A 27,932-nucleotide genomic window follows, 5' to 3' on the forward strand; every position below is an offset into this window, starting at 1 on the left:
GGCCAGTCGTAGGACACACACATACTTAGGCTTATGTCTGAACACAAGCTCCTAGCACAAGCGAGCTAGAGCGCCTCTGATCCCACAGACTACTTATAACGGTGTCATAAACCACTGGACCTGGAGATGCTCCTGCCTCAGCCTGGTGAATGCTGGGATTATAGACAAACCATCATTTTTATTTTTTTTAAGACTTATTTATTTATTATGTATACAGTGCACATTAGATCACATTATAGATGGCTGGGAACCACCATGTGGTTGCTGGGAATTGAACTCAGGACCTCTGGAAAAGCAGTCAGTAAGTGCTCTTACGCTCTGAGCCATCTCTCCAGCCCCCAAACCATCATTTTTAAAGTCCTTGTTCTTATCTGTCACTCTGTAATTTATACGAGATGTCCCTGATTCAATCACATGGGAACGCCACCTTCTCTGAACACCTGGAAATCAACCAACCTGGGGGCTGATTTACCAAGTTCTTAGTTGTTGTTGATAGTCCTCCCCACCCCACCCCACCCCTGGATATAAATTCTTCTCCTCCTTAGCTAAAGAAATTGGCGGGTGCCCATCCTGACTGAACGACACTATGTCCATCCACTCATGTCTACTGCTGCAGCCAAAAGCCCTGGCTTACCCTGACCCCTCATCTCTCGTGTCCATATCTGTAGTAAAGCCTTCAGTGTTTTACAAAACCCAATCCCATGTGTTGTTGTGTCCACCTGCATTTCCTTTGCTTCGGATGCCTACTGCCCCCGGGACCTGACCTTCCTTCCGCCATGGTTGTCTCACTCCCTCGTTTGATCCCGTGGGTCAGCTTAGTTCTTCCTCTTCTCTGTATCCTCTTTGTTCCTCCGTGCCTTCTCTCACAGGATATCATGTTCCCCAAATCCCAAACCCCTTTCCTCCCTTCAGTAAATAGCCCCTGATACTCTGCTTCTCTTTAGAAGAAGAAGACAGACCAGATGAAGGAAGGATCACTCCTCAGCCTTTTGGCTGGGATCAAGTTGGTATCTGTTCTTATCAGAAGAGGCACAGCCGCTTTTCCACCATCCAAGCCTGGGGTCCCACCCCCTCCCACACAGCACATCACCTGTCAGTTTCTGAGATGTGAAATACTATCTATGCACAGTGTCATGAGTTAGCTCACTGCCAGGCTTCCTGAAGTCAGTCTTCCTCCTGTCTTTAAAGGATGTTGCTGTGGCCTGGTTGTGGTACCTTTAAAACACCATCTTGACATCTTGTAATACTCCAAGGCACCCTAGTACCACCCCAATCTCACTCCTTTTTAATCTTTTCACATCCCCTGCATTTCCTAACCATCTTCTTCTGTAGAGAGAATGCTCTGCTGCCGTGGCAACAGCCATTCTGGCATCTGTCGATAAAGTCGATATGAACAGTGTGTTTTTCTCCAGTGATTCCTAAAAAGAGGGGGTTCTGCCATGTCATACTATCCCCCATGATCAACCCTGAGGCCCTCAGACTCAGTCATTTCTCCCTTCACCACTCTGTAAAAAAAAAAAAAAAAAATCCACGTCTCAAATGGTTCATTGCATAGAGGCCAACAATCATCAAGGGACTGAAAGATGAGGGAGAGACTGGGCTGGGGGAATCAGAGGGTGATGGTGATGATGTCAGTGACCTTATGTGAGGGCTAGTTCCTGCCAGCTTCTACTGGGGATGTGAGGAAAGAAGCTGACTTGGGATCACTTACATCTTCAGTCCCTAGCTCTCCTAAGGCAAGCATGACACTTCCTTATTTCTGCCCATTTCTGTACTGGAAATAGGATGTGTGATTTGACTGTTGACTGGCAGCTTGAAGCATTTTGAAGAATGAAGATGTAGTCATAGGGCCAGGGAGAGGCACGCTGTGGGACTTTTCAATCTCGTACCCGTGTGACTGGAAATGATGTGACCCCCAGGGATGGGGGTGGTCTGGGGCTCTGCCTGTTGGGGTGGTGTTAGCAGGGCCAGATGGAAGGCAGCGGAAGACAGAAGATGGTAGAAATGAGAGCTAGACTGTTCCTGACCCGGTGACCTTGAAAGGTGACCTTGGGATGAAGGAGTATGAGGGACAGTGGAGGGCAGAGGAGCGCACACTTTGCTCCCTACAGAGCTCAGGTCAGAGTACCAGGATAGGCAACTGTTATTTCTGTTCTCAAAGTCAGGTCCTGGAGAGCAAGGACTAGAAACCCAGCCATGTGGCTGCATAAGCCTAGCCTATCTACCCTGGGCTAGAGCTGGGGCGCCATCAACCCCAAAGAGTGACAAGCTCTTTCTTTAAGGCTCCCTATCTATGCTCATCATCCTACGATAACCCTTTTTGGTAACTTCCCAAGAAGATTCTGACACCCACTGTCTCCCCACTTCCTTCTCCCAGGCCATTTCCCTATGTCACTCCACCGCTCAGTGGGGACTTCAGGATGAGGACAAGGCCGGACTAGAGGCTGTGGAAATAGCTGATGTTTGAGCGTGGAATCTCTGGAAAACCTGCTCCCCATTGCTCAGCTGGTTCAGCTCAGCTAGCATAGATGCAGGGGATTTGGCAGGATGCAAACTAAACCTCTTGTCCTCAGTGGAGTTTATATACAAATGGCAGAGACAGACAGCAAGTTAGCTTGAGATACCTGCTACTTAAAAGCACTAAGGAGGGCTGGAGAGATGGCTCAGAGGTTAAGAACACTGGCTGTTCTTTCAAAGATCCTGAGTTCAATTCCCAGCAACCACATAGTGGCTCATAACGATCTACAATGAGATCTGGTGCCTTCTTCTAGTGTGCAGGTGTACACACAAGCAGAATACTGTATAAATAATAAATAAATCCTTTTATTAAAATAAAAGAGCTAATGAGGGGCCTACAAGATAGCTCAGTGGGTAAGCACACTTGCACACTGAAACGCTTGACAACTTGAGTTCCATTCCCAGAACCCACATAGTGGATCTAACTCCTGAAAGTTGTCCTCTGAGCTCCCACAGACACACACGCAAAATAAATATTTAAGAAATGCTAAAAGGAAAAAAAAAAGCTGAAATGAAATAAGAAATTTATGGTGTACTTGAAAGACGAGAAGGAAGGTAAGAGGCTAGGGAGAAAGAAAAGGAGAGGATGCTGCAGAGACTGAAGTAAGAGATGTGCTGGGAGGCGGGGCAGGGAGGGCCTTTTAGGTCTTTTTTATAAGGATGTCATTTGGAATAACACTAGCAGGTCAGGGAGAGACCTGGATACCCCTGGGAAAAGAATACGTGGAGGCAAATTGTTGGGGTCACTGGGTGAATGGCAAATCCAGCTGAAGGGTGATTGTGATGGGGGTGGAGGCCATGAGAGGTGATCAGCGATGACACACAGTGGAGCCATTAGCATCTGCTCATTGGCTAACTGTGGGTGTGTAGGACAGGGATCGATCAAGAATGTTATCCCAAGGTTTTTGGCCTGTACAATTCTTAGATGGGACTTCTCCTCCTCCTCCTCCTTCTGACAGAGTCTCACTAGGCTAACCTTGAACTTCTTACCCTCCTGCTTTAGTCTTTTCTAAATGCTGAAATTACACACGTGCTGCCAAACTTAGGTTTCCCCAGCTCTGTGGAGGCCAATGCCCCTCTTTTAAGGATGGCACCCCTATCTCACGCTATAGCCACTTTAATGATTTTCTAACCTCTGTAGCCATCATTCACCATGCATTTATTTGTGTTTCTCAAGAATCCATTTTTGGTTGAGCTTGTCCTCAAAGACTATCAAAGTCCTGTGTGCATAGCAGGCTCTCAGGAATATTTGGTGAGTGACGACTGGTTAAATGAATGAATGCGTGACTCAGAACAGATGTGTGGGGCCTGTAAACAAGGGTGACCTCTGAGTACCCTGTGGTGAGAGACAGCACAGCTGGAGTGTGGCGTGGAAGCCAGGCCTCTGGGATGGAGTCTCAGCAACATCTTTTCTCACTTCTCTGCAGCCCTGGGACAGGAGGAGTCCACTGACCCTGTCCTTGTCCCCTTCAAAAGAAACTTCATATCTTCAGGGAATGACCTTGGGACATCTAGCTATGAGACTCCCTTATACCCTCAAACTTCTGCTGCATTCAGAGGTATGGGAGAGTTTGGCTGCACTTGTGAGAGAAAGGGGAAAAGTATCCTCACGGCCCAGGCTGTCTGGTACACGTATAAGTACTAAACTGAGACTAAGGTCCACCATCTACTCCTACGTGCATAAGAAAAGTTAACGATGGACACGGTGATGTCACACAAACACCCCCAGCATGCTTACACCTCCAGGAAGCCCTCTTAGACTGGTCTGTTTGCTTGCCAGCAGCCCAGCTGCCTCCTTTGCTTTGTCACAGAATCGGTAGAGAAGACATTATCGTATTCTCTACAAGTCCGTGGTGTACCCTCTCTAGTCCTGCAGAGTCCTTGGAGCTCAAGGACTAAGGATTTCCAGTCTAGGTTCAAAGGTCAGATATATAAGCTTAGGAGGGAGATTATGATCTGCCTGCCTGTCAGGGAAGATGAGGCTGGAAATCAAAGAATGGTAATAGAACCAGGGTTCTCAGTCTGCCAGGACCCTGCCCCTTGCCAACAGGGTTCTAGACCTTAGTGTGCCCCTACCCTGCCCCTTCCCAACAGGATTCTAGACTTTAGTGTACCCTACCCTGCTCCTGCCCAGACCACAACAGGGTTCTAGACCTTAGTCTGCCAGCACCCTGCCCCTGCCCTGATCCCAAGAGGGCAGAAATGTGGATCAACCCTAAGCGGCAGCAGACATTCCTTCAACTCCTAGCTGCTCGCCTCCCCCTCCTCTGAGCCCCAATACCAACAGGATTGGGATGGTAGAGGGAAGAGCGAGGAGACCTGGAGAAGAAAACCAAGTCACTCCTGGTCACACAAGGAGACAGGACCTACAACCGCTAGGGGATGTCTCTTTAAGGCTGGAGAGGTGTTGGCCCCTCTTCCAGAGGTCTGTACAACCTGAAGGAAGGGGGGCTGAGGACTGTTCAAGAGAGCCCGCCTGAGACCTGGTATATAAAGATGGAGGACAGGCCCTTCCTCCAGCCATGGGTTCTTCAGACTATGCTTGATCATGGGGTCCTTTTCTTCTTGTGGCTGGTTCTCAGAGGGCAGTTCTGGAGGTGGGAGGTATGGGCTCAGGATCTGCAGGCATGGGGGGGCCTCCTCCCCTCATAGCCACAGCTCTGTGACTCACAGGACGAGGATCTCTTACTCGGTCTTCTGGATGGCCTTTCAGGTAAGGACCACTCCACCCTCTAGGTGCCACACAAGTCTGTGCTGACCAATACACAAGCCCTGAACAGCTCTGGCTTCGTCTCCTGGCAACCTTGTCTCCTACTTTCTCCTACTTGCCTCTGTCCAGGTCTAATTCCACCCCTGTACTGTTGTTCTGCCTGGCCTTTCTCTATATGTGTCCAAGTCCAGTACGTCTTGCAAGGGCGCCTTGTCCAGAAAGCCCCTTTTGACTGCCCCACACAACTTTGTGCCTTTCCTACATTTTGATTGTAGTCAAGGGCCATGTAGTCATTTCTTTTTACTTGCATTCCAAAGCCAAACCCTCTCCCACCACTGAATTGGATTTGTTTGTTTGTTTGGTTGGTTGGTTAGTTGGTTGCTTTTTCCAGATAGGGTTTCTCTGTGTAGCCTTGTCTGTCCTGGACTCACTTTGTAGCCCAGGCTGGCCTTGAGCTCACAGAGATCTGTCTGCCTCTGCCTCCCTGAGTGCTGAGATTATAGGTGTGCGCCACTGTGCCTGGTTCCACCACTGAATTGAAAGCTTCCTGTTTAAGACAGATAGTGATGATGGACTGAGGCTTGCTGAACCTAGGGCAGGAGACCCTACAGGCACCAAGTACCAGGGGCCTTCCTATACACTGTATGTACCTTATAAACCCTACAAACCAGAGTGTCATTATCTTCATTGTATGGAGAAAGAAACTTGCCCAAGACCATCCTGGAAGTACCTGAGATAATCAGACTTGGAATACAGTCTGTTAGGGTTCTAGAACCTTCCATATTATCCTTCTCCAACATGCAGCTGTATCTGGAGACTTGTTTTCATATTGTATACTGTTCCAAGAAGCATGGAGCCCCCATAATAAGAAAGCCTATGGTCCTTCTGATGAGACCCTGTAACCCCTGTACTTGCTGCACCAAAGGTTAGAGCGGATCTAGGATCACAGTCACAGTAAGTCTGGCCCACTGAATCCAGGGACAGGGGAGAAAGGGAAGCATCCCATGGGCAGAGGAAGTGACATCATACAACCCATCTCTTCCTTGTCTCAGCTTCATGAACTCTGTCCTTCTCAATTCCAATGAACCTGACAGTCCCCACAAGCTTCACATTCGTCCTGCACTTGCCACATGGCATTGGATGCCTCTGTGTGTGTGTGTGTGTGTGTGTGTGTGTGTGTGTGTGTGTGTAGTCTCCGCTTCCTCTGCTCTTAGCACTTCCAGCAGAGAAAAGCAGGAAGAAATACCTCATCTAGGGCACTCTGTCTGAAAGTGTACTCATTTAAAACCGTATCCCCTTGCTTCTCTGGCCAACAAGAAGTCCAGATGTTTCCACATCAATGTGTCCTATATATTACCATGGCAACTGTCCCATACACACAGCTTCAGTGGCCCTTGTACACTGGGCCTCAGATGAGCTCTGTACCACCTAGACAACATAGTCCATAGACCAAGATCAGCCTAGATTGGTTGTCATGGCAACTCTGGGCATGAAATAGGAAACTCCAGGCAAGCAAAGAAAAAGGAGAGTGAAGTGTGTGTGTGTGTGTGTGTGTGTGTGTGTGTGTATCTGTGCACATGCATGTGTGTGTTTATGTGTGTGTGTGCACACATGCGTGCACATGTATGTACCCCATATATTCAGCAGAGAAAGGCTTGTGTGAGGTTTTTTTCATGGTCTAACTCAGAGTTAAAGCAGAAACTCCACGCAGTGTTGCTTGTCTCAAACTGCTGAATCACAAGGTTGCATGGGACCTTGGAGACAATCTTATGCAACATTTCCCCTCAGGGAATAACTGACCTATTTTTAATAAGCCCTATTGCCTCACTCTGGACCAAGTAAACCCCAGAACAGAAGGAAAACACAAGGCCCACAGCTGAGGTTGTCTTGCCAACCCATTGAGGACACCCTACCACAGAAAATAACTTCGTGATCCATATCCACAGACCAGATTTAGGAGGTCAGTAGGTTGAGTCACCAAATATCAGTCTTGTGCCCTGATAGATGGTAGTCATTTGTCTCTGAGACATAATGTTCATCAGTGTCTTAAGGAGGCTCAAGAGCTCCAAACAGGGAAAGATAACTGTATGAATAAAGAAACCATAACCCTTAACAGAATATGGCCAAGGCAATGTTTACAGACACCTGGCCAAACACTGCCCAGAGAGAAGACACTCCCATTCTGTGGCTGCGCTCCCTGGTCCACTGACACCTCTGTGCTTTATTGGAGTTTTCGTTAGATATCTTAGTAAGGCGCAGCATTCAATAGAGGGCTGCCATGGATTCACGTTGCAATTATTTTTAGCCCGTATCACTGGCAATTGGCGCAGAAAAATAGCTCTGCAAACCTAGAAATAGTTCTCGGTGCAGTGGGCGGAGCTTTCAGAGCAGTGGGCGGGGCTTCCAGAGAACTTCTCCTGCTGGAGCTTGCCACTTCAGCACTTCCTCCACATGGTCCTGTCCTCTACAGTAGGAAGGATGCAGGGAGGTCACGCATCCTGCTCCTGGCTGGATCTGTTTAGTATGGAGTCCCAGGCTTCCACTTCCATTGAGGCTGAGTTCTCCCAGCTATGTGAGCCCCATTTAAACTGCAGAACACCCTTATTTCGTATTTCTGTCCTCAGTGGCAAGTGAAATCCTTAAAAGAGGGTACAGTCTGGTGTGGTGGCTAATGTCTTTAGTTCCAACATTTGGGAGGCAGAGGCAGATCTTTGTGAGTTCCAGAACCACCTGGTGTAACTACATAGCAAGTTCCACACTAGCAAGTGCTACATAGTGAGACCCTGTCTCAAAAAACAAAACAAAACAAAACAAAAAACAAAAAAACAAAAAGAAGGTATTTCATGGCTTTCTACTGTCCCCAGGGCCTTGTCTGCCCTGGGGTGAGTGACCCCACTGGCCCTACTTTAGCTTCCTCTAAAGTCTGAGACTCCTGTCCCCTCAAGGCCACTTAGTGTAAATGGAAGATAGTGCCTATGTCTGTGGCTCTTGTGTCGGCTACCTTACTAGTCAGCCTCTTGTCCCTCTGTGTAAGCCTGCTGAACAGCCTGCAGGGGCAGAGCCAGGGACTCTAATCCTCTTGCCAAGGGGTCCATGTGGGATGTGGGAGGATGCGTTCCAGTTTCTGTGAGGCACTGGGACAAGGACAGCTTTGACTTCTAGAGATAAAGTTCCTACAGGTTCCTTACCTACCCTAGGATTTCTGGAAAGACTATATATAGTACTGAGGTGCTAAGGAGACTACTGGCCAAGACAGAAGCCAGTCTGGAAGGATCTAAAATCAATCTCTCTCTCTCTCTCTCTCTCTCTCTCTCTCTCTCTCTCTCTCTCTCTCTCTCTCTCTCTCTCAGATTTATTTATTTATTATGTATACACTGTTTTGCTTGTGTTTATGTCTGCATGTCAGAAAAGGGCACCAGATCTCACTATAGCTGGTTATGGGCCACCGTGTGATGGCTGGCAGTGCTTTTAACCTCTGAGCCATCTCTCCAGCCCAATTAGGGCTACTCTTATGCTCAGGCCTTCCCCAAGGGCTACTGGTTCACATGAGCCAAACAAGGGGCTAGGGGTTCTGAGAAGGAGAGAAAAAACTGAAGTAGTTGCCTGTAGTTAGATAGCAAAGTCTAAGATAGACAGGATGGAAGATGGGGGTGCCGTTCCCAGGAAAAGCACAGAGGAAAGTTTCTCACTAACTCACCTTTCCTCTACTCATCTTTCCTGTAGCCAGGACTCCAGATGAAGGGGGTGGTTCCAGACTACTTGTCTTGTCGACCAGACAAACACTAAGAATCACCTGGGCATCTCCACGGGATGTGGGAAGACCCATCTTAATAGCGGACAGGATCACTCCTTGGCAGGGGGTCCTGGGCTGTATCGGTAGCTAGAGGGGAGGGCTGCGCACGAGTGTGCATGTATTCATTGCTCCCCAATAACTGCTTCAAGCTCCCAATGGCTCAGCTTCTCCACGGTGACTGACTACAGCCTGGAACTGTGACACTGCTGAGGCTAGAGCTGTGCCCGGACTCTGGGATGGGACACACAGGTCAGAGCCAAAGCATCTCAGGGATGCTCTGTGGACCCTGCACAGCTGCACAGGCTGTGTGCTGCACAGCTCCCAAGGACAGAAGCCTTTCGCCTATGTTGTTCATACTCCTAGTACCTGGCACACAGTAGGTGCTTAAATAAAGGCTACTGTGGATATTAATTCGCTCCAGAGTCGGCCAAGCAGAGGTCTTGCTTTTCTCGGTGCAGCAGAAAACAGGGAAACGAGGTCTTGCCGATTCTCTCTGTGTTGTATTTTTGAAAACTCAAAGTGGCAAACACTGTGTGAAGCCACTCGCATACCTGCAGTAGAGGACCATGGGGAGGGCTTGGACCAGGGTGACACTGGGGAAAAAACGGACTTCAGGATGCCCAGCCTCTGCCATTCTTGACATTTGCTATAAAATTGTTTCTACTGGGTTCAATTTACTTTGGAGATAAATCTCATTGCCAGCCAAACGCCATCAGGAGGAGTCAGTCAGTCTTCTCGCTCCCCCTCCCTCCTCTGTGGCAACAGAATCCAGATCCCTCTTTTTCTGTTTCAGTCCCCTCTGGCAGGGCACCTCAGATGACCTCCACTCCTCAGCTTCTCCCTTTATGCCACTCACAGAGCCAGGCCTGGCCACACTGGCCATCCCACTGCTTGTCCCTCAGGCACTGACCCCTCCCCGGACTCTTCTTCTTTATCAAGGTCATAGCATATATGGCTGAGGGTGTGGCCCCCTGAAGACTGGCTGCCTGGGTTCAAATCCTGAAAGGAGGACCAAGTTGGGCGAGTCATTTAACTACTCTATACTACAGTTTTCCCATCTGTAAGGTGGGATGATAAAGACGGCACTTTGCTTGGTGCTAATATTAAATATTAAATAATTACTATGCATCAGGCTTTCTTCCAAGCACTTTGCCTATATTCAAGCACTTCATTCCCACGAACCCCTTGGGGAAGGTTTATTTATTTATTACTCACTCCACTCACTTCGGTGCTATTTTTAGAAACACATTCTCATATAGCCCAGGCTGGCCTTGACCTCATTCTTTAGGCGAGGATGACCTTGAACTCCTGATCTCCTTGCCTCTACCACCTAAGTACTAGGATTACAGGTGTGAGCCGCTATGCAAAGCTGTGAAGGCTATCTTCAGAACCCCCAGGTACAACCAAGGTAACAGAGGCACAGAGAGATTGCTTATCTTCTCCAGGGCTCTGCAGCCCAGGGAGTGGGGAGCTGCCAGGCAACCTGTGGGACTAGGCCCCAGCCCTTATGCAGTTGTTGGAAGGATTAAATGTGCTTTTAACAAGGCTTGGCTTACAGAAAGCCACAATAAGTGTCAGCTGCTGCTACAAGTGTTACTCCCCTCCCACCCCAACTCCTGGAAGCCTACTTGAACCCAGATGGTTGTCCTGTTTATGTAAAACGGGTCCTTTGAGCTCTGTCGCACTGTGGCCTCCTCTGCCCCATTAGGGACAGAGCCCTGCAGCCTGACAACGAATAGCATCCACTCTGAACTCACTCTGTTCTCTGGTCAATTGTCCGCATGTCTCTCTCCACGGATGACTGGGATATCAGGCTTAGCTTGGCCCAGAAGTCCCCAGAGGACAGGGAACACAGCAGTGTGAACTCAGCGTGAAATGACAGGGGTCTAGAGTGGCAGAGGTGCCAACGACATCCTGGGGCCTGCTGGGATGGAGGGAAATGGCTGCAAGGTGTGTGGCTCGCTTGACCCCATTTTCTTCCCTGCTGTTTAGCAGGAGGTCTACGGCACTAAGCTGAGCTTGGACCACGTGCAGCCACCGCAAGTGAGCCTCAGTGGCTGACGGAAAGGCCAGGGGATGAGAGAAGGAGGGCGTGACCTTTAGACAAGCAGGGCTCAAATCCTGACACAGCTCGGGGCTTTGAGTCTTCAGCCAGGTTTCAGAGCTGGGGCTTCTTTTTGTTTCTAAGCTGAGTAGCCACTGCTGAGAAGCTGTGGTGTGTTCACAAAGGACTTTGTGTAGGAAGCACCTAGTGAACGCATAGTAGGTGGTCAGCAAATGGCGGCAATCATTGTGGTTTGGCTATCAGTGTTTTGGAAGTCAGGGGCAATGGTCCTGGTCTTGGTCCATCTGCTTACTCACCACCATCAATCACATGCATAAGGCTGATCCCTCCTCAGGGAAAACAAGGCTAAGGTTGAGTGAACTCTAAAGTCGGTTGGAGCTTTTACTCACTGGGTTCTTTGACGCCTGCTTGCACCCCTGGCTTGCGGCAATGAGCGCAGAGCGGTCTCTTCACCCTCCTCGCTGAGAGCACGGTGCTCACCCCTCACTCTTGTCCCAGACTAAGTCACAGCAGATATATCAGTTTTCTTAGAAAGAGCGCTCTGCACCCCAATCCACAAGACACGAGAACTGTGGCTTACAGACAGGGTCAGCTCATCCACGGAAAAAGACACTGACAATAAATAAAAATCTCCCAGCAGGAAGCAGGCTGCACAGGCCCCTCTGGGTCTGCGTGTCTACCAACCATCATATGAGGGGGAGGTAGAGAGGAGCCTCTGGCTGGTTCCCCAGTGACACATGTTTCTATGAGAGAAGATCCCTTCAGTGTGTGTCCACTTAGCACTCGTTCAAACACGCCACAAAAGTGGAAGTAATTAAGAGACCCATGTAAACCTCAAGGCCACCCTTTCTAGCCCTGTCCACAGCCTCACACATATGGGCACGTGGCAGAGTCAGCCCTGGTGTCTAGCCTGCTCAAATTAAGGTCTGATGATGGCCTTGCAGAACGAGCTGGCACTGAGTGTGAGCAGATGGACCCAGTGCCGAGCTGTCCCTGGAAGAGCAGGGTGGATCCTGGAATAGTCAGGGAACACACTTAAGTCCCTGTGGGCTGGAGTCTTACACTCTTGCCCCCCAGGGCAAAAAGCAGAAGGAACAGATGGCTGTGGACACATATGAAGGCCATCCCCAATGCCCTAGCATGGTGGCAAGGCATCATGGGAAATTTTCTTCCTATGCTACATAAAGATTATAGAGTGCTCATTTGGACTCTATTCTAAACAGAGTGCATTCTTTTTCTCTCTTCTTCTTCTTCTCTCCTCCTCCTCTTCCTCTTCCTCTCCTTCTTTTTAGTGTGGTATATGGCAGAGAGAACTCTTTGGCATTCTCCCGTCCTCTTTCTAGGACCCTGCACCTCCCCCATCCTTATGACAGAAGTAAAGACTGGCAGCTTCTTCTCAGCTAGAAGAGCAAACCTGTCTCACAGGGGAGGCATGAGCAACAGACTGCTCACCCTGCATTCCATGCTCATCAAACACAGTGAATTCACCAACAGGCAGGGGCAATATATGAGTTTGAAGTCTCTTTTCTCCCACGTGCTGGTATTAAAATAACATGGTCAGCAACTAGGAAATAACAACATGTGATATATGCTCCATGGCACCCTGTTTTCCTTCCACAAGAAGTGGCTATCAGCTCATTGTTCCACATGATATGGGGGCCTACTATGGCATGTTTAATGCATGCCTGATGCAACCTTTGTCAACAGGTTTAGGCAGGACACTGGGTGGGAGGGATTTTAGAAACACAGACAGATAGTCTAGAAAAATCCGCAGGGTGAACCCCTACACTGTGAACTCATTGTAGGCAGGTCAAAGTCTTACCCACCTTCCACAGCGTCAGCAGTGTTTGACACAAAGAAAATGCTCAGCGGCCACTTGCTGACTGAGCAGAGAACATACAAGTGAGTGACTCATGACATGTCTCGAGTGAGCTCAGAAGTAATAGAGTAGAAACTGTTGCTTCCGTTCTTCCTCTCTTCCCCCTTCAAGCTCATGGAAGTGCGGGGTTCTCCTTCTTTGGACTTGTCCTTCTCTAACCCACCAAAGAGCTCAGGGGATCCTCCGTGAAGATATGTCTGTCACCACGACAACCAGCAAGGACCACAACAGAGGCAGCACCATGAACCTTGATCCCTTCCCTAGGTACCTTAGGGGAGGCCTGTGCCTCTCATTCTTGTGACGCTCTGCTAGAGTTCTGGGGCTTTTTGCCTTCCCCACACAGATCGCCTAACCTGGGATCTAGCGGACATTTTTTGATCTGACGGGAGAGTGTCTTCAAGCCAACAGGTCAAAGGGCTTCCCGGTGTCAGCCTGCAGCAGACACGAAAAGCAAAAGTCCTCTTCCCACATCACGGGGTCACAATGAGTAAGGAGCGTCAGGCTAGGTGGATGGAGACCATTAGCCTAACAATGTGGTGCACACATAAGGAAGCCATTACACTAACAAAACTGCAAATGTAAAAATAGAGCTGCACATAGTTTCCTGGTTACCGCATTCTATTCTGATGCTTTGTCAGTGCCTGTGAAATCCAGTTTACTTTTGTCCCCTGCCATGCCCTCCTCCTGCTGCACGTGCACTTACTTCGGGTGAAGAGATGGCTACCCTTTACATGCCCAGGCCCTGGCCCAGGCCCGCCCTCGGTGAGGGCGGCAGTTCTGCAGTGGCTCCAAGATCACTGCTGTTGGGCTATCTAAGAGATGCTCCAAAGGGCCAGTTCGCTTCCTCACATGCCCAGCAGGGACCAGAGAAGACGCAGTGGCATGCTATCCGTGTCAAATGGTTGCCGAGGCTAGGCTGTGAGCTAAACTCACATTTTGCCCGCTGGAGCAGGGCACGGAAATGAAGCTGTGAAACTAAGCTCCTGGACAGCCGTAGGTCTTCTAAAAGCAAGTTCATTACGGACTGGCAGTGGCAGTGGCACAGCATTTGTCCGGCATGCACACGCCCCTGGGTTCAATCCTCAGCACCACAAACAAAATCACCTTTATCGTTTTTGCTGGAACCAATTTCCCTTGGCCTGGGAAACTGACGGAGAGAGCTTGTTTCCTGCAGCCTGCTGTCATGTGTACTTTGGTGCACGCATTGCTGGATTCTAAGGCTTATTTTTATGTTTTAATGTTGCAAGGAAATCAATCAGCGCACAAAACGTAAATACTTTAGGGAGTTTAGAATCTGACTCTCGTAGGTCCCAGCCAGTGGGTCACAAGGCACTTGGTTAACTCCTTCATCATGCACTCATCCAGAGATGCTGAACACCTGAGGATGTACTCGGGGCGAGCATGTTATTGAGTTTAAATTCAAGGGTCTTCTCCGTCAGTCTTGGGTCTTCGGGTTTGTTAACAGTATATGTGCACTGGGTGACACTGTGATTACAGGGTGACACAGGGAAGGGTACATGTGTGGGAGTGACCTGTTATTAAGAGTGTCCCTGGGAGTGAGACAAGTGTTAGGCAGCCAAGCAGGTAGCTCTGGACTGCCCCTTCGGCTCCCAGCACCTTCATGTTGAACGTGGGCTTTGCTACAACCTGCCTTTCGCTCTCCCAGCTTGTCACCTTTCTACTGTGATCTCTCTGTGACATACACAGAGAGATTCTCACTATCTGGCCACCAGACAAAGGTGACCTTGGCCACCTTCCTAGAGCCTGACCTTGAAATGCTGTTGGACTTGACAGCTTTGTTCTGAGCTGAGTCAAGCACGGAGGAAACTGTCAGGGAAGCTCCCAGGTTAGTATCTCATTTGTGAAGAGACAGACCTGAGGGCTGAGGAGGTGGCTCAACAGGTTAAGGCACTTGTTATCAAGGCTGACGACCCGAGTTCAGTCCTGGAACCCACACAATGGAAGGAGAAAACCAGTTCTCACAAGTTGTCCTCGTACCTCCACATGTGCCATGACACCTGTATATGTGTGTACACACACACACACACACACACACACACACACACACACACACACACACACACGTTCACTCACATTTAGTATTTGAAAACTTTAGGGCTAGCTAGGTGCCTAGCCTGGTCTACATAGGAAGTTCCAGTCCAGCTACAGAGTAGGACCGTGCCTCACAAAGTAGACTTTTTTTTTTTTTAAAGAGATAGACGCAAGCTGGATGTGGTGGCACCATCTACAATTCCAGCACTGAGGCTAGAGAATGACATGTTTGAGACCAGCTTGGGCTCCTTAATTTGATCCTGTCACAAACCAACAGAAAAGAAGCCGGTCCTAGGCCAGGGCCACTTCTGTCCCTCAGAGATAAGGAGAGTCCAAACAGTGGCTCTTGTATAAGAAGTCTTTCCCAGGGTACTTACCCGTGCAGGAAAAGCTGTCCTCAGTCCTGCTGGGGGTGCTGGTGTACCCATCAAGGCTCCAGCTTTCCTGAGGAATGGGGCCAGGCTCCTGGTCTGTCTGCAACCTGTGGGACCAGGAAGGAAAGGTAACTCATGGCCTCCGAACCCCTCTATGGAACTAGGCAAACTCTATCGAGCTTGGATGCTCTCTTCTACAATGCCTTGACGCTCTGTGGGCCAGCACCTCCTGGGGCTGTGTGCACACGCAGACACTCTAGCAAGCAGCAGAGCTGGACCAGGAAGGAGTCTCCAAGGGCACTTAGAATGTTCAACATCTGTTGCCCTTTGCTGCCCAGCAGCATACGTCATTCACAGAGCAGAAAGATGCCTGAGTAGCTCCAGGCTGGGAGTCCTCTGCCCTGCTGTGATTCCTGCCCTGAAGATGCTCATGTTTGCTCAACAGAGAGCATGCTAGCAGGGAAGGACAGTCTCTGAAGTTTGAAGCCTCTGACTCCCGGCACTCAGAGGGCATTTGGTCTCTGTGGAACTGCTCACCTCAAGCACACTAGGTCAGGAAAGGAGGAGTAGGCTCAGCCTGAGCCACTCCTGGGAGGACAAGTCCAGGCTAGGCCCAGAGGGCCAACAGGAAGGAAGGATGGGGTCACTGGGCACTGGCTACCAAGTGCACAGACCTCAGAACACATCCCCACCCACACACCCGCTCCAAGAACAAAGGCTGTGGCAGCTCTCCTTACATGCAATTACCCTGGGCTCAGCGCAGTCCCGCCTACCCCCCACGTCCCCGCCCAATGTCGCCAGCTAAATGGACCCTTTGGCAGCTTGGCAGGAGGAGGAAGGGAGGGCTGTTCAGACAAGAGGGGAAATTGACAGGCTGGGCCAGGGGACCCTGAGAGTCTCTAGTGCTGCTGTTATTTGTCTTTTAGGGTTTCACTTTTTCCAATACCTCTGTGTCAGAGACTCTGAATCCAGCTCTGCCATGAGCTCACTGTGTGTAACCCAAGCGAACACCTTCCCCTCTCTGGGCCTGTCTTTCGTCAGGAAGGAGAGCTGACCTCTGAAGGGCCAGGCTAGAGCTATAGTCTGACTGTCGGGGGTTTGCAGGAGGGGGGGGGGGCGTGTCTGTGACTATAGCTGCCTCACTCTAAGCCTTCTGGGCAGTGTTGGGGTGTTGTGTGCCTGCCAGCCCTCAGATGGGTGCTGGGTGCTGGGCACCAGGCAGGGCGGAGTAAACTGAGAAAACAGGAGCTCTCATGTTAGCCTCTGGGAGGTGCTTGATATGGCGGGGACATTCATCTTACCCAAGTACACAGCAGTCAAGGGGACGGGGGAAATGAGACTGTTGTTTTTTTAGAAAAAATTTAGCATGGGCATGCAACATATTGTTGTGAAAATAATAGAACATCCTATTGAGGCAAGGGAACCCTATATAATGCATTAAAGGCGTTACTGGATAGTACCATATATAAAGTGCTAAGCAGTGTCTGTCACCCGGCTTTGATACAATGGTTTACTGTCACAAGCCTACTGCCATCATGATGTTACAAGGACAGGTAGGAATGAACCATCTGAAGCTGGGCATGGTGGCGCACACCTTTAATCCCAGCGCTCGGGAGGCAGAGGCAGGCAAATCGCTATGAGTTTGAGGCCAGCCTGGTCTACAAAGCGAGTCCAGGACAGCCAAGGTTAATACAGAGAGACCCTGTCTCAAAACAAAACAAAACAAGGGCTGGAGAGATGGCTCAGAGGTTAAGGGCACTGACTGCTCTTCCAGAGGTCCTAAGTTCAATTCCCAGAAACCACATGGTGGATCACAACCATCTGTAATGTGATCTGATGCCCTCTTCTGGCCTGCCGGTGTATGTGCAGGCAGAGCACTGTATACATAATAATAAATAAATAACTCTTAAAAAAAATAAACAACAACAACCATCTGTACGTACTCAAACCTAGGAGCATGAAGGAGCCTTTGCCTCTCTGTTCTTAGTTGGTTCTGCACATGTGTCTATACCTGCCTCCACTTCCCTATATATGCCAGGGCTTGTCTCACTTCCCAGCCTGAAAGGACAGGACAACATAGGCCAGAAGTCGGGGGCTGGGGGTGGGGGTGGGAGTGTCAGAACCAAAGAAGTGAAAAACCACAATGGTGACCTCGATGACCCTACATTCCTGACACCTTTAACCAACTCTTAACTAAGAGTCTGACCCAAGACGTGCTCGAGGATTGAAGGCATGCACCATCAGGGTTAAGTGCAGAGATACACAACTACGATGTGGGTGCTGCCCCCCTGATGTATGGGAATTGTACAGGGAGTAAGGAGGAAGCTGTGATGGAATTGGATGTGTGAGGCCAGAAACTGGAAGATGGCCACAAGGATAGGCCCCCTTCATGGGGCCCAAGGGGGAAGGGCATCAAGAGGAGGTGAACGGTGGGAGTTGGCAGGCAGACGAGTGTCACTGGGAGGACCACACCCAGGATTTTGGAGAAAAAAAATATATGTCTGGGCAGCTGGGGCAAAATGAATGATGGGTAACGGATGTGAAGGCTGGGCCAGGCTGGAGAGTAGGAGAGGGACATCCATTAACCTTTGCTTCTGCATTCACCTGAGGTTTTACAGAAGGTATTGGGGGTGGAGGACAGATTTCCACGAAAACAGGATGTCTATGGATTCTAGGGAACAGATGGCACCTCCTTGGCTACAGAGCTTAAATGGGTGGCCTAGCCAAGCTCTTGGCAGAGCTTGCCCATGGCAGCGGCTCTCGGCCGTGCAGGGTGTGCGGAGATCCAAGCCCATCTGCCTGCAGCATGCCAGAGTATCCTCCATCCAAATCTAGCTCTTGCTGTGACCCATCCTCCAAGCACAACTGAGGGCCTGAAAAGTACAAGGGCCAAGGATGGATGGATGCTGAGGGCCACTCTTCCGGGAGAGTGTAACCATCCTGTTTCTGTTTAAGATGCAAACGTGCAGCCAGTGTTTGCTGAGTGGTGGGAACACAGCTCTGTTGAAGTTGCGTTAAAAATGTTCAGAGGGAAATATTCCGACCTCTTTTTAAAATGCCAGACTGTAAACATACCAGGGGACTTGTAGGGCGGATAATATAAAAATCTGAGACTATTTAATACCTAGACACTTTTTCCCAGAGTATGAATTCAAAATGAAGGGAATCAGGTAGGAAAAGAAAAGTCATGGTCGCCAGGGAGGCACTTAGCTGTTAGGGAAAAGGCATTCAAGTGAAGGTTGGAGCTGGAGCATGGCTCAGTATTAGAGGCCTTGCCTGGCATGGGGGCGGCTGTGGGTTTGACGCCCAGCAGCAGAGAAACGCCTTCCCTGTGTCTGTGGTTCTGGAGTCAGCTTTAGCTTCAGAACTTCAGCAGAGAAAGAAAAGGGACAGATGTGACCTGCCTCTTAGAAAAAGGGACATCTGTGCATTGAGTCAGTAGGTCCAGTCGGGCAGAAGGGCTGGCCTGCCTGGAAACTCTCCGGGGCTGTCGGATCGGCTGGGATCCTGCAGTAATAGAACTCCTTGTCTTACAGCCTGTAAGGCTTCCCTGCTGTTGGAAAGTTCTTCCTCCCCAGCCTCAATTCTATCTTGAGCTAACTTCTAGCCACTATGACACTGAGTCAGCTCTCTGGAGCTGCCCCAAGCAAACTAATTCATCTTACAACGTGACAGCCTTTCCCATATTTGAGAGCAACTCACATACCATTCTGCACTTCTCTTTCCAAAAGCAAGCTGGCATCTTCACTTTTCCTAATCATTCTTAAAACACTTTGGCGGGGCTCCTCGCTAACCTGTCACCTTTTTTTTTTCCCCCTTTCCCTAAATGTGTTCTGGCATGTCAGTATCCTTGTAAAGCATAGTGTTTGCAACGGAATGTAGCACTGCAAATGAGGCCTGACCACACGTAGAACATACTGGATATTAATTTCCTTGTCCCAGACCCCAACATCTATTACTGTGATATTAGGTTGCACACGATTGTCAAGAGCTCTAGACACAAGTGAGTTGATTGCTAGTGAAGGCTGATACTCCTAAGGCCCCGGCCTTCACCTGCTGTGACTCAGAGGTCTCCAGGACCCAGGGACTGATGCACACGCTTTTATAGACCCAAAATGCAAATCGACACCTACTTCCTGTATTAACATGGGAGTAAGGGGAAACACAGGAAATGAGTGTTGTCAGGAAGGGATTTAATTTGCATTTGGGTATTTCTAACCCACATGATGATTGAGAATTAAAGTTTGGTGTACTTAATCTGATCATGTTAGCGAAGAGCTATTTTTCTTTTTAAAAGCCTAGTTGGCTAAATGTTATTCTACACACTTGCCATGTCTGAAAGCTGGGGAGACTGGCATGTTGACCACACTGCTGTGAATGCACGCCACTGCCAATGACAACAGTACCTACCTAGCCATTTAAGGAGTATTACTGACTGCCAATGTCCCATGCACATACACAGGCAGACAGCAGTGGTGCAAATGAACGAGGGAGAGAAAGAGAGATAGACAGACAGACACAAGAATGCTATGAGAACAGCACAGTTAGACTTTTGCTCAAGCAACTGAGGACTCCTTGCTCAAGACAACAAGGTCTGTCTAACACACGGTGGTGGCAGACGGCCTACAGGAACTTGGCAAGTCCAAATTACCTGCCGACCTACCTGCTGGTGTATCTGGCTTGCTTAAGAATCTTTAATACCCTAATACATTTTTATCAGTTCCAAGGGAGTGGGAAATGATCGCTTTAGGGATACGCTCACGAGTCCATGTTTGTTGTCAAGGCCCCAGAGGTGAGAAAAGCCAGAGAACTTAGATTATAGCCCTGTCACAGCTCACCAGACTCCCAAGCTTCTAGCCACACCCCCACACCCCCCAACCCCCAACTTCTGGTCCTGTAGGCCCCATCAGCGATTTGTCACCAGAGTCTCTGCTCTGGTTTGCCCCTTGGTCTCAGCATCATTTTCCCTCTTTCACACTCAGCTTGCTCCCCAGCTCACCTGTACTGAAAGGGGGCCACCGTGGCTGTGATTGGCTGGCTCTGCTGATGGGCTGAGGAAAAGCTAAGGGCCCCAGGAGTAGGCGATGGCCTTATGCTCTGCACAGGGCTGCAGACTGGAGAGGAAGTCCCTGAAGCTGCCCCTTCACCAGGCTCCAAAGACCTAGAGCTTTTGTAGTTTATGTCTCTTTGATCTTTTCCCTGGCAGCTAGGAGGCATTCGCCCCTCAGCGGGCCCTGAAATTTGAGTTTCTCCATGCCAGCTCGTCTGGGGCGGGCTCCTTCCTCTGGTCTGGCGAACTGGAATTCCGTCCTGGGTCTTCTTCTTCTGGGTGCTTTGTGTCTCCCCAGCTCTTCTGGATCCTGCCGGACTGGAGAGGGTTGCTTTGGGGGTCACCCTGGGGCTATTCCAGGGGGAGCTGGGGAGGCTTTCTACACTCTCAGCCAATTCCCTGGCTGTCCCAGCAGTTCTGGGGCCTCCTCTTCCCCTGTAGGCCTTGGGGGATGAGTTTCTAGAAGAGACTGCAGCCTTGCCCCGTCTTGGGGAGGCAGCTCGCTGGGGACTCAGGGCCAAGTCAGCCTGGCGAGGCCGCAGCTGAGGAGAGGCGCCTGGGGTGTGAATCCTGGTCTGTGAGGAAGCTCTAGGCACGGGGATGGAGGACGCATAGTGTGGGCGGCTGGCAGAGTTCACGTTGGCCATCCCATTCATGGTCAGCAACAGGGGTAGGGTAGCACTAGGATCCTGCAGAGAGGGGACAGAAGAGAAATGTCAGGTAAAGTCCCAAGACCCTGTCCCTAATGAATAAGGATGGTTCTGGCATTGATAGAGAGCCATGGGCTTCCTGCCTGACTCTAGGCAAACACGTGAGCCTGTGTGAAAAGGCTCTGGGAGCGTGCTCTATGCATCGCCCGGCTTCATTTGACTTCGTTTGACTTTCCTTGACTCCACTGCTCTCCAGTGATGGACAGACTCACATCACAGTTGCCACCCTCTCTTTCATGATAATCGCAAGTCCTCAAGATACCTCCTGAGGGAACTAAGATGTTCCTCTGCGTGCCTTCTTACCCAATGACCTCAGTCACCCCATCCCAGAAACTTCCAACTAGTGAACCTGTCCCCAGGAGGCCTAGGCTCCGCCCACCCTCTTACTCTCCTTATTGATGACCTCTCTTCTGATCCTCTTTGCTCTTGCCACGCCTACAGCCATGGGGGGGTTTGAGCTTCCGGCCCAGAGTCTTGATCTTTCCTAATCTACCTCCTGCCTTGGGAAAACTCTTCTTTGGCACTTCCTGCCCCCCTTACCTAGCCTCAGAAACTGAGCGTTTGACTGCAGGTCAAAGCAACTGCCCCTGAACTGGACGTGGTGGTGCACGCCTTTGATCCCAGCACTTGGGAGGCAGAGTTAGGCCAATCTCTGAGTTCGAGGCCAGCCTGGTCTACAAAGTAAGTCCAGGACAGCCAAGGCTACACAGAGAGACCCTGTCTTGGGGGTGAGGGGGTTGAGGAGGGAGGGGTGAAAGCAGCTGCCCCAATACCTTTTTGTTTGTTCTGTTTTTTCGAGACGGGGTTTCTCTGTGAAATAGCCCTGGCTATCCTGAAACTCTCTCTGTAGACTGGGCTGGCCTTGAACTCACAGAGATCCACCTGCCTCTGCCTCCTGAGTGCTGGGATTAAAGACCTGCGTGTGCCACCCCAAATACCTTTTGTCAACAATACTTCACCTGCTCGTCTACCTTGATCCATCAATTATGCCGCCTTTCTTCTGGATCTCTCTCTCCCTCCCACCCTTCCTCTTCCTTCTCCTCTAGCTCCCCAGCTCTACCATATTAACCAGTGAAGTAATTGTTCTCAATTCAAAGAGAATTTGTAGCAGTTTACAAAGACACATGTAATAAAATTCAGATCAATTAGAGTTAACACTTAAAAATCAAAATATAGGAATTTACAGAACACAGACATGAACACATCCATGAGCTTGTTATGGGAAAGAACTTTTTCTAAGCACCATATCAAAGGCAGAAATAATAAAGGAAATGCCAATAGATTTTGAGTACGTAAAAGTTAAAGTCTATACATGGATTTTAAAAAAAGGAACCCTTTTCGGACATCCAAAAAAAAAAAAAAAAAAAACTGCAGAGATACCTGCTACAAATATGAAAAGCAAAGAGTTATTGCTTTGGAAGACAGGACCTCCATCGTGTTAATACTAGAAATCAAATACTCCATAGAATAAAGTGCAAACAATAAACAAGAAAAGTCACAAAAATAGTATGCAGACATCCAAACACAGGCAAAGGTTCTGTTTGCATCTTCGTGTTCCCACCTGGCAGAGAAAACTGAATCAGTGTGCCTCGCTCCCAAGTGCTTGGGATTAAAGACATGCACCACCATGCTGGGCTTCATTCAAAAATTTAAAAAGCAATAGGTGCTCATTTGCTAGTATCAAGTTCACTATCTTATTGAAAATTGTAATATGGACTATTGTTAAAAGCACCAAGGCCGTTCATCAAACTGCTGTAGGAACAATGGCATATCTAGAAAACTGCCCTAGGAAAATGATTAAAGATGTGGGCAGAGATTGATACACGATGAAAGTAATCAAGTTGCCTTTTGTAGGATAAACTGTTGCTACTAACTCTGTGACAGTGAAGACAAGGAGCACTGTAGACATTGGGCAAAACTCCCGAAGCTTGGCCAGTCTACCTGAGGCCACCAGGACAGACACATTCGTGCAGAGAGAAGCACTCGGCAGCCGAATAGGGCCGTTTATGCAGTTGACAGCCTCACCTTGACCTTGGAGCTGTGGTCTGCCCTCTCTCCTCTCCTCCAATTCATGACATTACCAAATAAGCTAAAGCACCTCCCACCTGCTCCATTAGGGGTGGCTACCAAAACCATGTGCATTCGGGAACCATGACAGGCTCTCTTCTGTCCGTCCAGTGTCGTTACCTGCAGGATCACACCCAAGGCTCATGGGACTCCCCACCCCCACCCCACCCTGTCTCCCACCCCCTCCACCATCCCCCACCCCCCTACTCCCCACCATTCCCTACCTATAGGGAAGGACTAGGGGACTGAGCCACACTTTCTTTGCCTGCTTGCTCAGTCTTGGCACGAAAAGACCAAGAAATTCTCTCCCAAAGATAACTAGGAAAAGCTTAAGCGAATACTGTCTGACCTGCTAGAACTTGGAAAAGTCTTTTAACCTGTTCATGCTTAGCCTGGAAAATGAAGGCAGGATAATAGTGACAAATACAAAGGTCCAGACCCTGAGTTCTTCAGCAAAGAGAGAGAGAGAGAGCACCAGGGTTTAGCCTGTAGCCTCAGTGGGGTTAAGAGTGGATTTAGCCTGTAACACTCCTTCTACCCAGCCCTACGCACCCTATAGGGGGGTTAGCTGTGAGCATCAGTGGTGGTGGTACTGCTGAGCATAACCTCCACTGTTTATGTGGACTCAAGCTGCTGACCTGGGCCTAGAACACTGAGCTGGCCTGGGTCCTGAGCAGTTACACTAACCAGCAGTCCACTTACAGAAAAGGCCTGACTATTCGTCAGTCGCACGCATGCTCATGACTTTGGCATTTCTATGTTCTAGCCCCCTTACTTAGTAAGCTGTTGCATGGTTTATTTCTGCTCCCATCCTTAATCCCAAGCCCAATCCAAAGTGGGGTCCAAATCCAGTTAGGCCCCTCAGACCATCCTTTCTGGAAACTACGTCTTTAAGAGAATCTAGAAGCTGCATCTTGGTTCAGCCCGATTGAGCCAGTGTCTCCAGGGTGTTGCTCCCTGATTCAAAGACCCATAGGAGCTCAACTCACCTACCTTATCTGCCAGGGACCTCCAGCTTCTAGCTCTGCAGGGCCCAGTCTGGACTTCCTTGCCTCAGATGTCCCCACGCCCTCTGGCTAGGGCTGACTAGATTTCCAGCTCTCACAGTCTGAAGGCCAAGGCTGCTTGCTAGCTCCCTTGCTAATGGAGTACACCCACACCACTGCTGCTTTTACTGGGTCATCATTTTTTAAAAAGCACAATGGGAGAGGACTTTTAAACCCGTGCCTTGGTAGGTTGCTGGGGCCCCGCCCTGCCTCTCCACTGCAGTTGGGACCTTGCTTGACCCTCCTCCCCAGAAGGCAGGCTTCTAGAAGACTTGAAGCAGAATGCTACGAAGCAGGTGATGCAACCTGAGAGGACCACAGCAGCTTCCAAGTGATGCAGGATTACTCCTCAGACTGTGAACTCTTCTAGCCTATGTCAGAGGGCTTCACTGGGGGATTTCTCTGGGTTTGCCCTCAAGCGAGCATCCGTAGGTACACAGTGTCTGAGAGGGGAGCTCAAGGATGCATAGCACACACATCTGCCCTTACCAAGCTGTCTCCTGTGTGCCTGGGAACAGTCTCATATTCTCTCTCTCTCTCTCTCTCTCTCTCTCTCTCTCTCTCTCTCTCTCTCTCTCTCTCTCCTTCTCTCTCTCCTCTCCTCTCCTTCTCTCTCTCTCCTCTCCTCTCCCTCTCTCTCTCTCTCTCTCTCTCTCTCTCTCTCTCTCTCTCTCTCTCTCTCTCTCTCGTTTTTCAAGACAGGGTTTTCTCTGTGTAGCCTCAGTTGCCCTCAACTCACTTTGTAGACCAGGATGGCCTCGAACTCACAGAGATCCATTTGCCTCTGCCTCCCGAGCGCTGGGACTAAAGGCATGCACTACCATGCCTGGCTGGGAACAGCCTCTTAGTGAGACACTATCTCTCATCCTTACAACAACCCAAGATGGTAAGTTTTACTGTCCTCCGTTTTACTGGACAGGAAGCTGATGCTGTGGCTAAGTGAGCTGTCCCAAGACATGCTGGAGATGGGGTGAGCTCCATGGAGCCACAGGCCACACTCAATACCCACAGCGCCTAGCCTCAGCCTCATGGGTGGTTGGGTAAGAACAGGACAGGGTCATGAAGTTGGGCTCATACACGGGTCTAATATGCCCAGTTGGTAGCTGGTGATCCATGGGGGCCAGGTAGAAGCTTGCGTGACAGCTAATCTTGGAGTCAATTTAGATCCAAGCAGCTGAGCATCATTGCCAGGGATTTTATTGATGGGATCATTTAAGATGGGAGGATTCACCCTAAGTCTGGACACATAAAAGAACATGGAAGAAAAGAAGCTTTTGCTTTTTGCCTGCTTGCCTTCACTCTTGCTGGCAAGTGCATCTATGCTGTCACTGGGGGCATTCCTTTGCTGGTATTAGAGCCTACTTCTTTGGGATTGCAATGTAGATTGAAGCTCTCTCAGAATCCTCTAGGGTTCCAACATCAGATTAAGTCTGTGGAGACATTCACTCTTACGGACTGAAAACCTATAGGATTCTTGGTCTTTCTGCCAGGAGATAGCCATTGTTGGACTATCTGGACCACAGCCTGTAAGCTGCTCTAATAGATCCTAAAAATGCATGTGGGGTTTATTGAATTAATACTATTTATACACTAATGAATCAATATAAATGAATGCATACACATGTGTATACTTATTCTATCAGTTCTGTTCCTTTAGAGAACTCTGACAAATACAGCTTAGGAGAAAGATTGTGGGAAGGCCAGGGTTGGGGGAAGACGCATGGGTCAGGGGCTGAGACGTGGAAATGGTGCCTCCTGATGTGATGAGTAGACCTCTGCCCAGGTACTTTCTCCTGGGCAGTCAGATACACTTACTACATTTTCAGTGAGACAAATGATTTGGGGGACTCTGCACTTGCTCTAGGGCTCATTCTGGTCCTGCCCACCCTCACTCCTCATTATTTGGAGTCACGAGCAGGCAGAATAAGGTAATGCTGGGGAGATGGTTGACTCTGTTCAAACCAAATAACCTGGCTACCGGAACTTGGCCATCATCCCTCATGACAGCTTCACAGTGCATCCTAGGAGGGTCAAGGGCAGAAGAAGGCTAGGGATGGAGCTGGAAGGGGAAGCTAACTAGTGCCCCAAATAACCTTCTTTTTCTCCTATCCTTCATCCCACGTCCCCAGGGATGGAGGCTGAGCTGCCTGGTTCTCCTGTTAGAAATCTGTAGCGGGACCAACACTGCCCACACTGGGCTCGATGTCACCCAACTGTCCATCAGAGGAAGAGGGAGGAGACTGAAGAGTTTGGAAAACATGTCCTGTCATGTTTAGTGTAAAGTGTAAAGGCTTCCGGCAGTCTGGAAGGCCCACTACTTCTTGCCATGTGGCCTTAGACAAGTCAAGTCTTCTAAGCTTGGAGTCTCCATCAGCAAATTCTCAGCATGGGCTCTCAGGAAGATTAAATGAAAACACTCGGCATGGTGACGGGCACATAGTAGTGGCAGAAGTTCTGTTAGAGAGAACATCTGTCCCTCCAAGGAGGAGAGGGACTAAATTCAGATGCCTGGTGGTTTTGCAGGTGACCCAAGCGGCCTGTGGCTTCAGATGGGGCAGTCCCAGAACCCCAGCCCGGCGTGTAGCACACTCACCAAAAACCTGCAGCACAGTGCTGGAGAGGTGGCTCAGCCGTTAAAGGCTAAGCTCACAACCAAAAATATAAAAACCCACCCTTCCCCTTCTTGTCCTTACTCCAACTGTCTGCTCTCACATACTCATCCTGGTGCTGCAAAGACATATTTAAAGATTTATTTATTTTTAAAACACTGTGTGTGGGTGTATATGAGCATGTAAGTGAAGGTGCCTGGGGAGGACAGAGGAGCCACAGGAGTTGGAGTTACAAGCAGTTGTGAGCCGCCTGGCATGAGTCCTGTACAGTGCTTTTAACCCGTGAGCCATCTCTCCAGCCTCTTATATTTTATTTTTAACCTAAACTCTTTTTAAGTTGCTTTGCTAGGCTGTGTGCCTGACACCATCCTAACCTGCAATAACGTGCAATTGTCCTACCAATTGGTGCTGTTACCGTCGCTACTTCAGAGGCACAAACTATAAAACCCAGCAAGTCTAAGGTGACACCTAGACAGTCCAGCTCCCGAGCCCATGTTTGCAATTAGGCCCCTGCAAAACATCCCACCCTACAGCTGGAACCTGCCTCCTTTTCCAGCCCCACCCCAGCTTCTTAGACTCTGTTCACTCAGGCCCCAGGCCCTGTCAGGACAAATGCCAACTAACTGGCTAATGCTCTGCAAATCCCAGAGCCAAGAAGTATTTTGGGCCTATAAATATTTTACTCTAGCTTAGAAGGTGGTGAGAGCCTAAATGCCAGCTCCCTCCATTCTGCAAGGCCTGGGTCAGGCATTTGGGAGGAAGGAGGTCCCGTGGGAGGCTGGAGAACTCTCCAGATTGCAGGTTCAGGACTGGCTCTCCTCCTCCGCCCTATCTGCCCTTGAGCAACCGCCTGCAGTCACTGCGGGGTGGGCGGGGTCTGGCCGTGGTGCTGATAGGACAGCTCCTCCCGCGGCTGCCAGTTAAAGGGGCCGCCACAGCTCTTTGTGGAAGCCGTTTAGATGCCCTGCCACAAGGTCAGAACATTTTAACTACAGTATAAAAAGGATGGATGAGAATCAAGGAAGAGAAGGGAAAAGAGAGAGAAGAGAAAATTGTAGAA

General features: G+C 49.5%; 1 protein-coding gene across 2 annotated transcripts in view; it reads right to left on the reverse strand.

Annotated features, from left to right (window-relative positions):
* The window catches only part of Nav1 (neuron navigator 1), a 251,977-nt gene that overhangs the window by 156,310 nt on the left and 67,735 nt on the right, over positions 1 to 27,932 (reverse strand). For both annotated transcript variants that reach the window (XM_051147472.1, XM_051147473.1), the window contains exons 2-3: positions 20,390 to 21,129; positions 15,394 to 15,497 (exon numbers count right to left, since the gene is read on the reverse strand). In XM_051147472.1, the coding sequence (XP_051003429.1) occupies positions 15,394 to 15,497; positions 20,390 to 21,096 (811 nt within the window). In that variant the 5' untranslated portion in view covers positions 21,097 to 21,129. The remainder of the gene's footprint in view (positions 1 to 15,393; positions 15,498 to 20,389; positions 21,130 to 27,932) is intronic.

The sequence above is a fragment of the Acomys russatus genome, chromosome 6 (genome assembly GCF_903995435.1).
Source record: "Acomys russatus chromosome 6, mAcoRus1.1, whole genome shotgun sequence".
Lineage (NCBI taxonomy): Eukaryota > Metazoa > Chordata > Mammalia > Rodentia > Muridae > Acomys > Acomys russatus.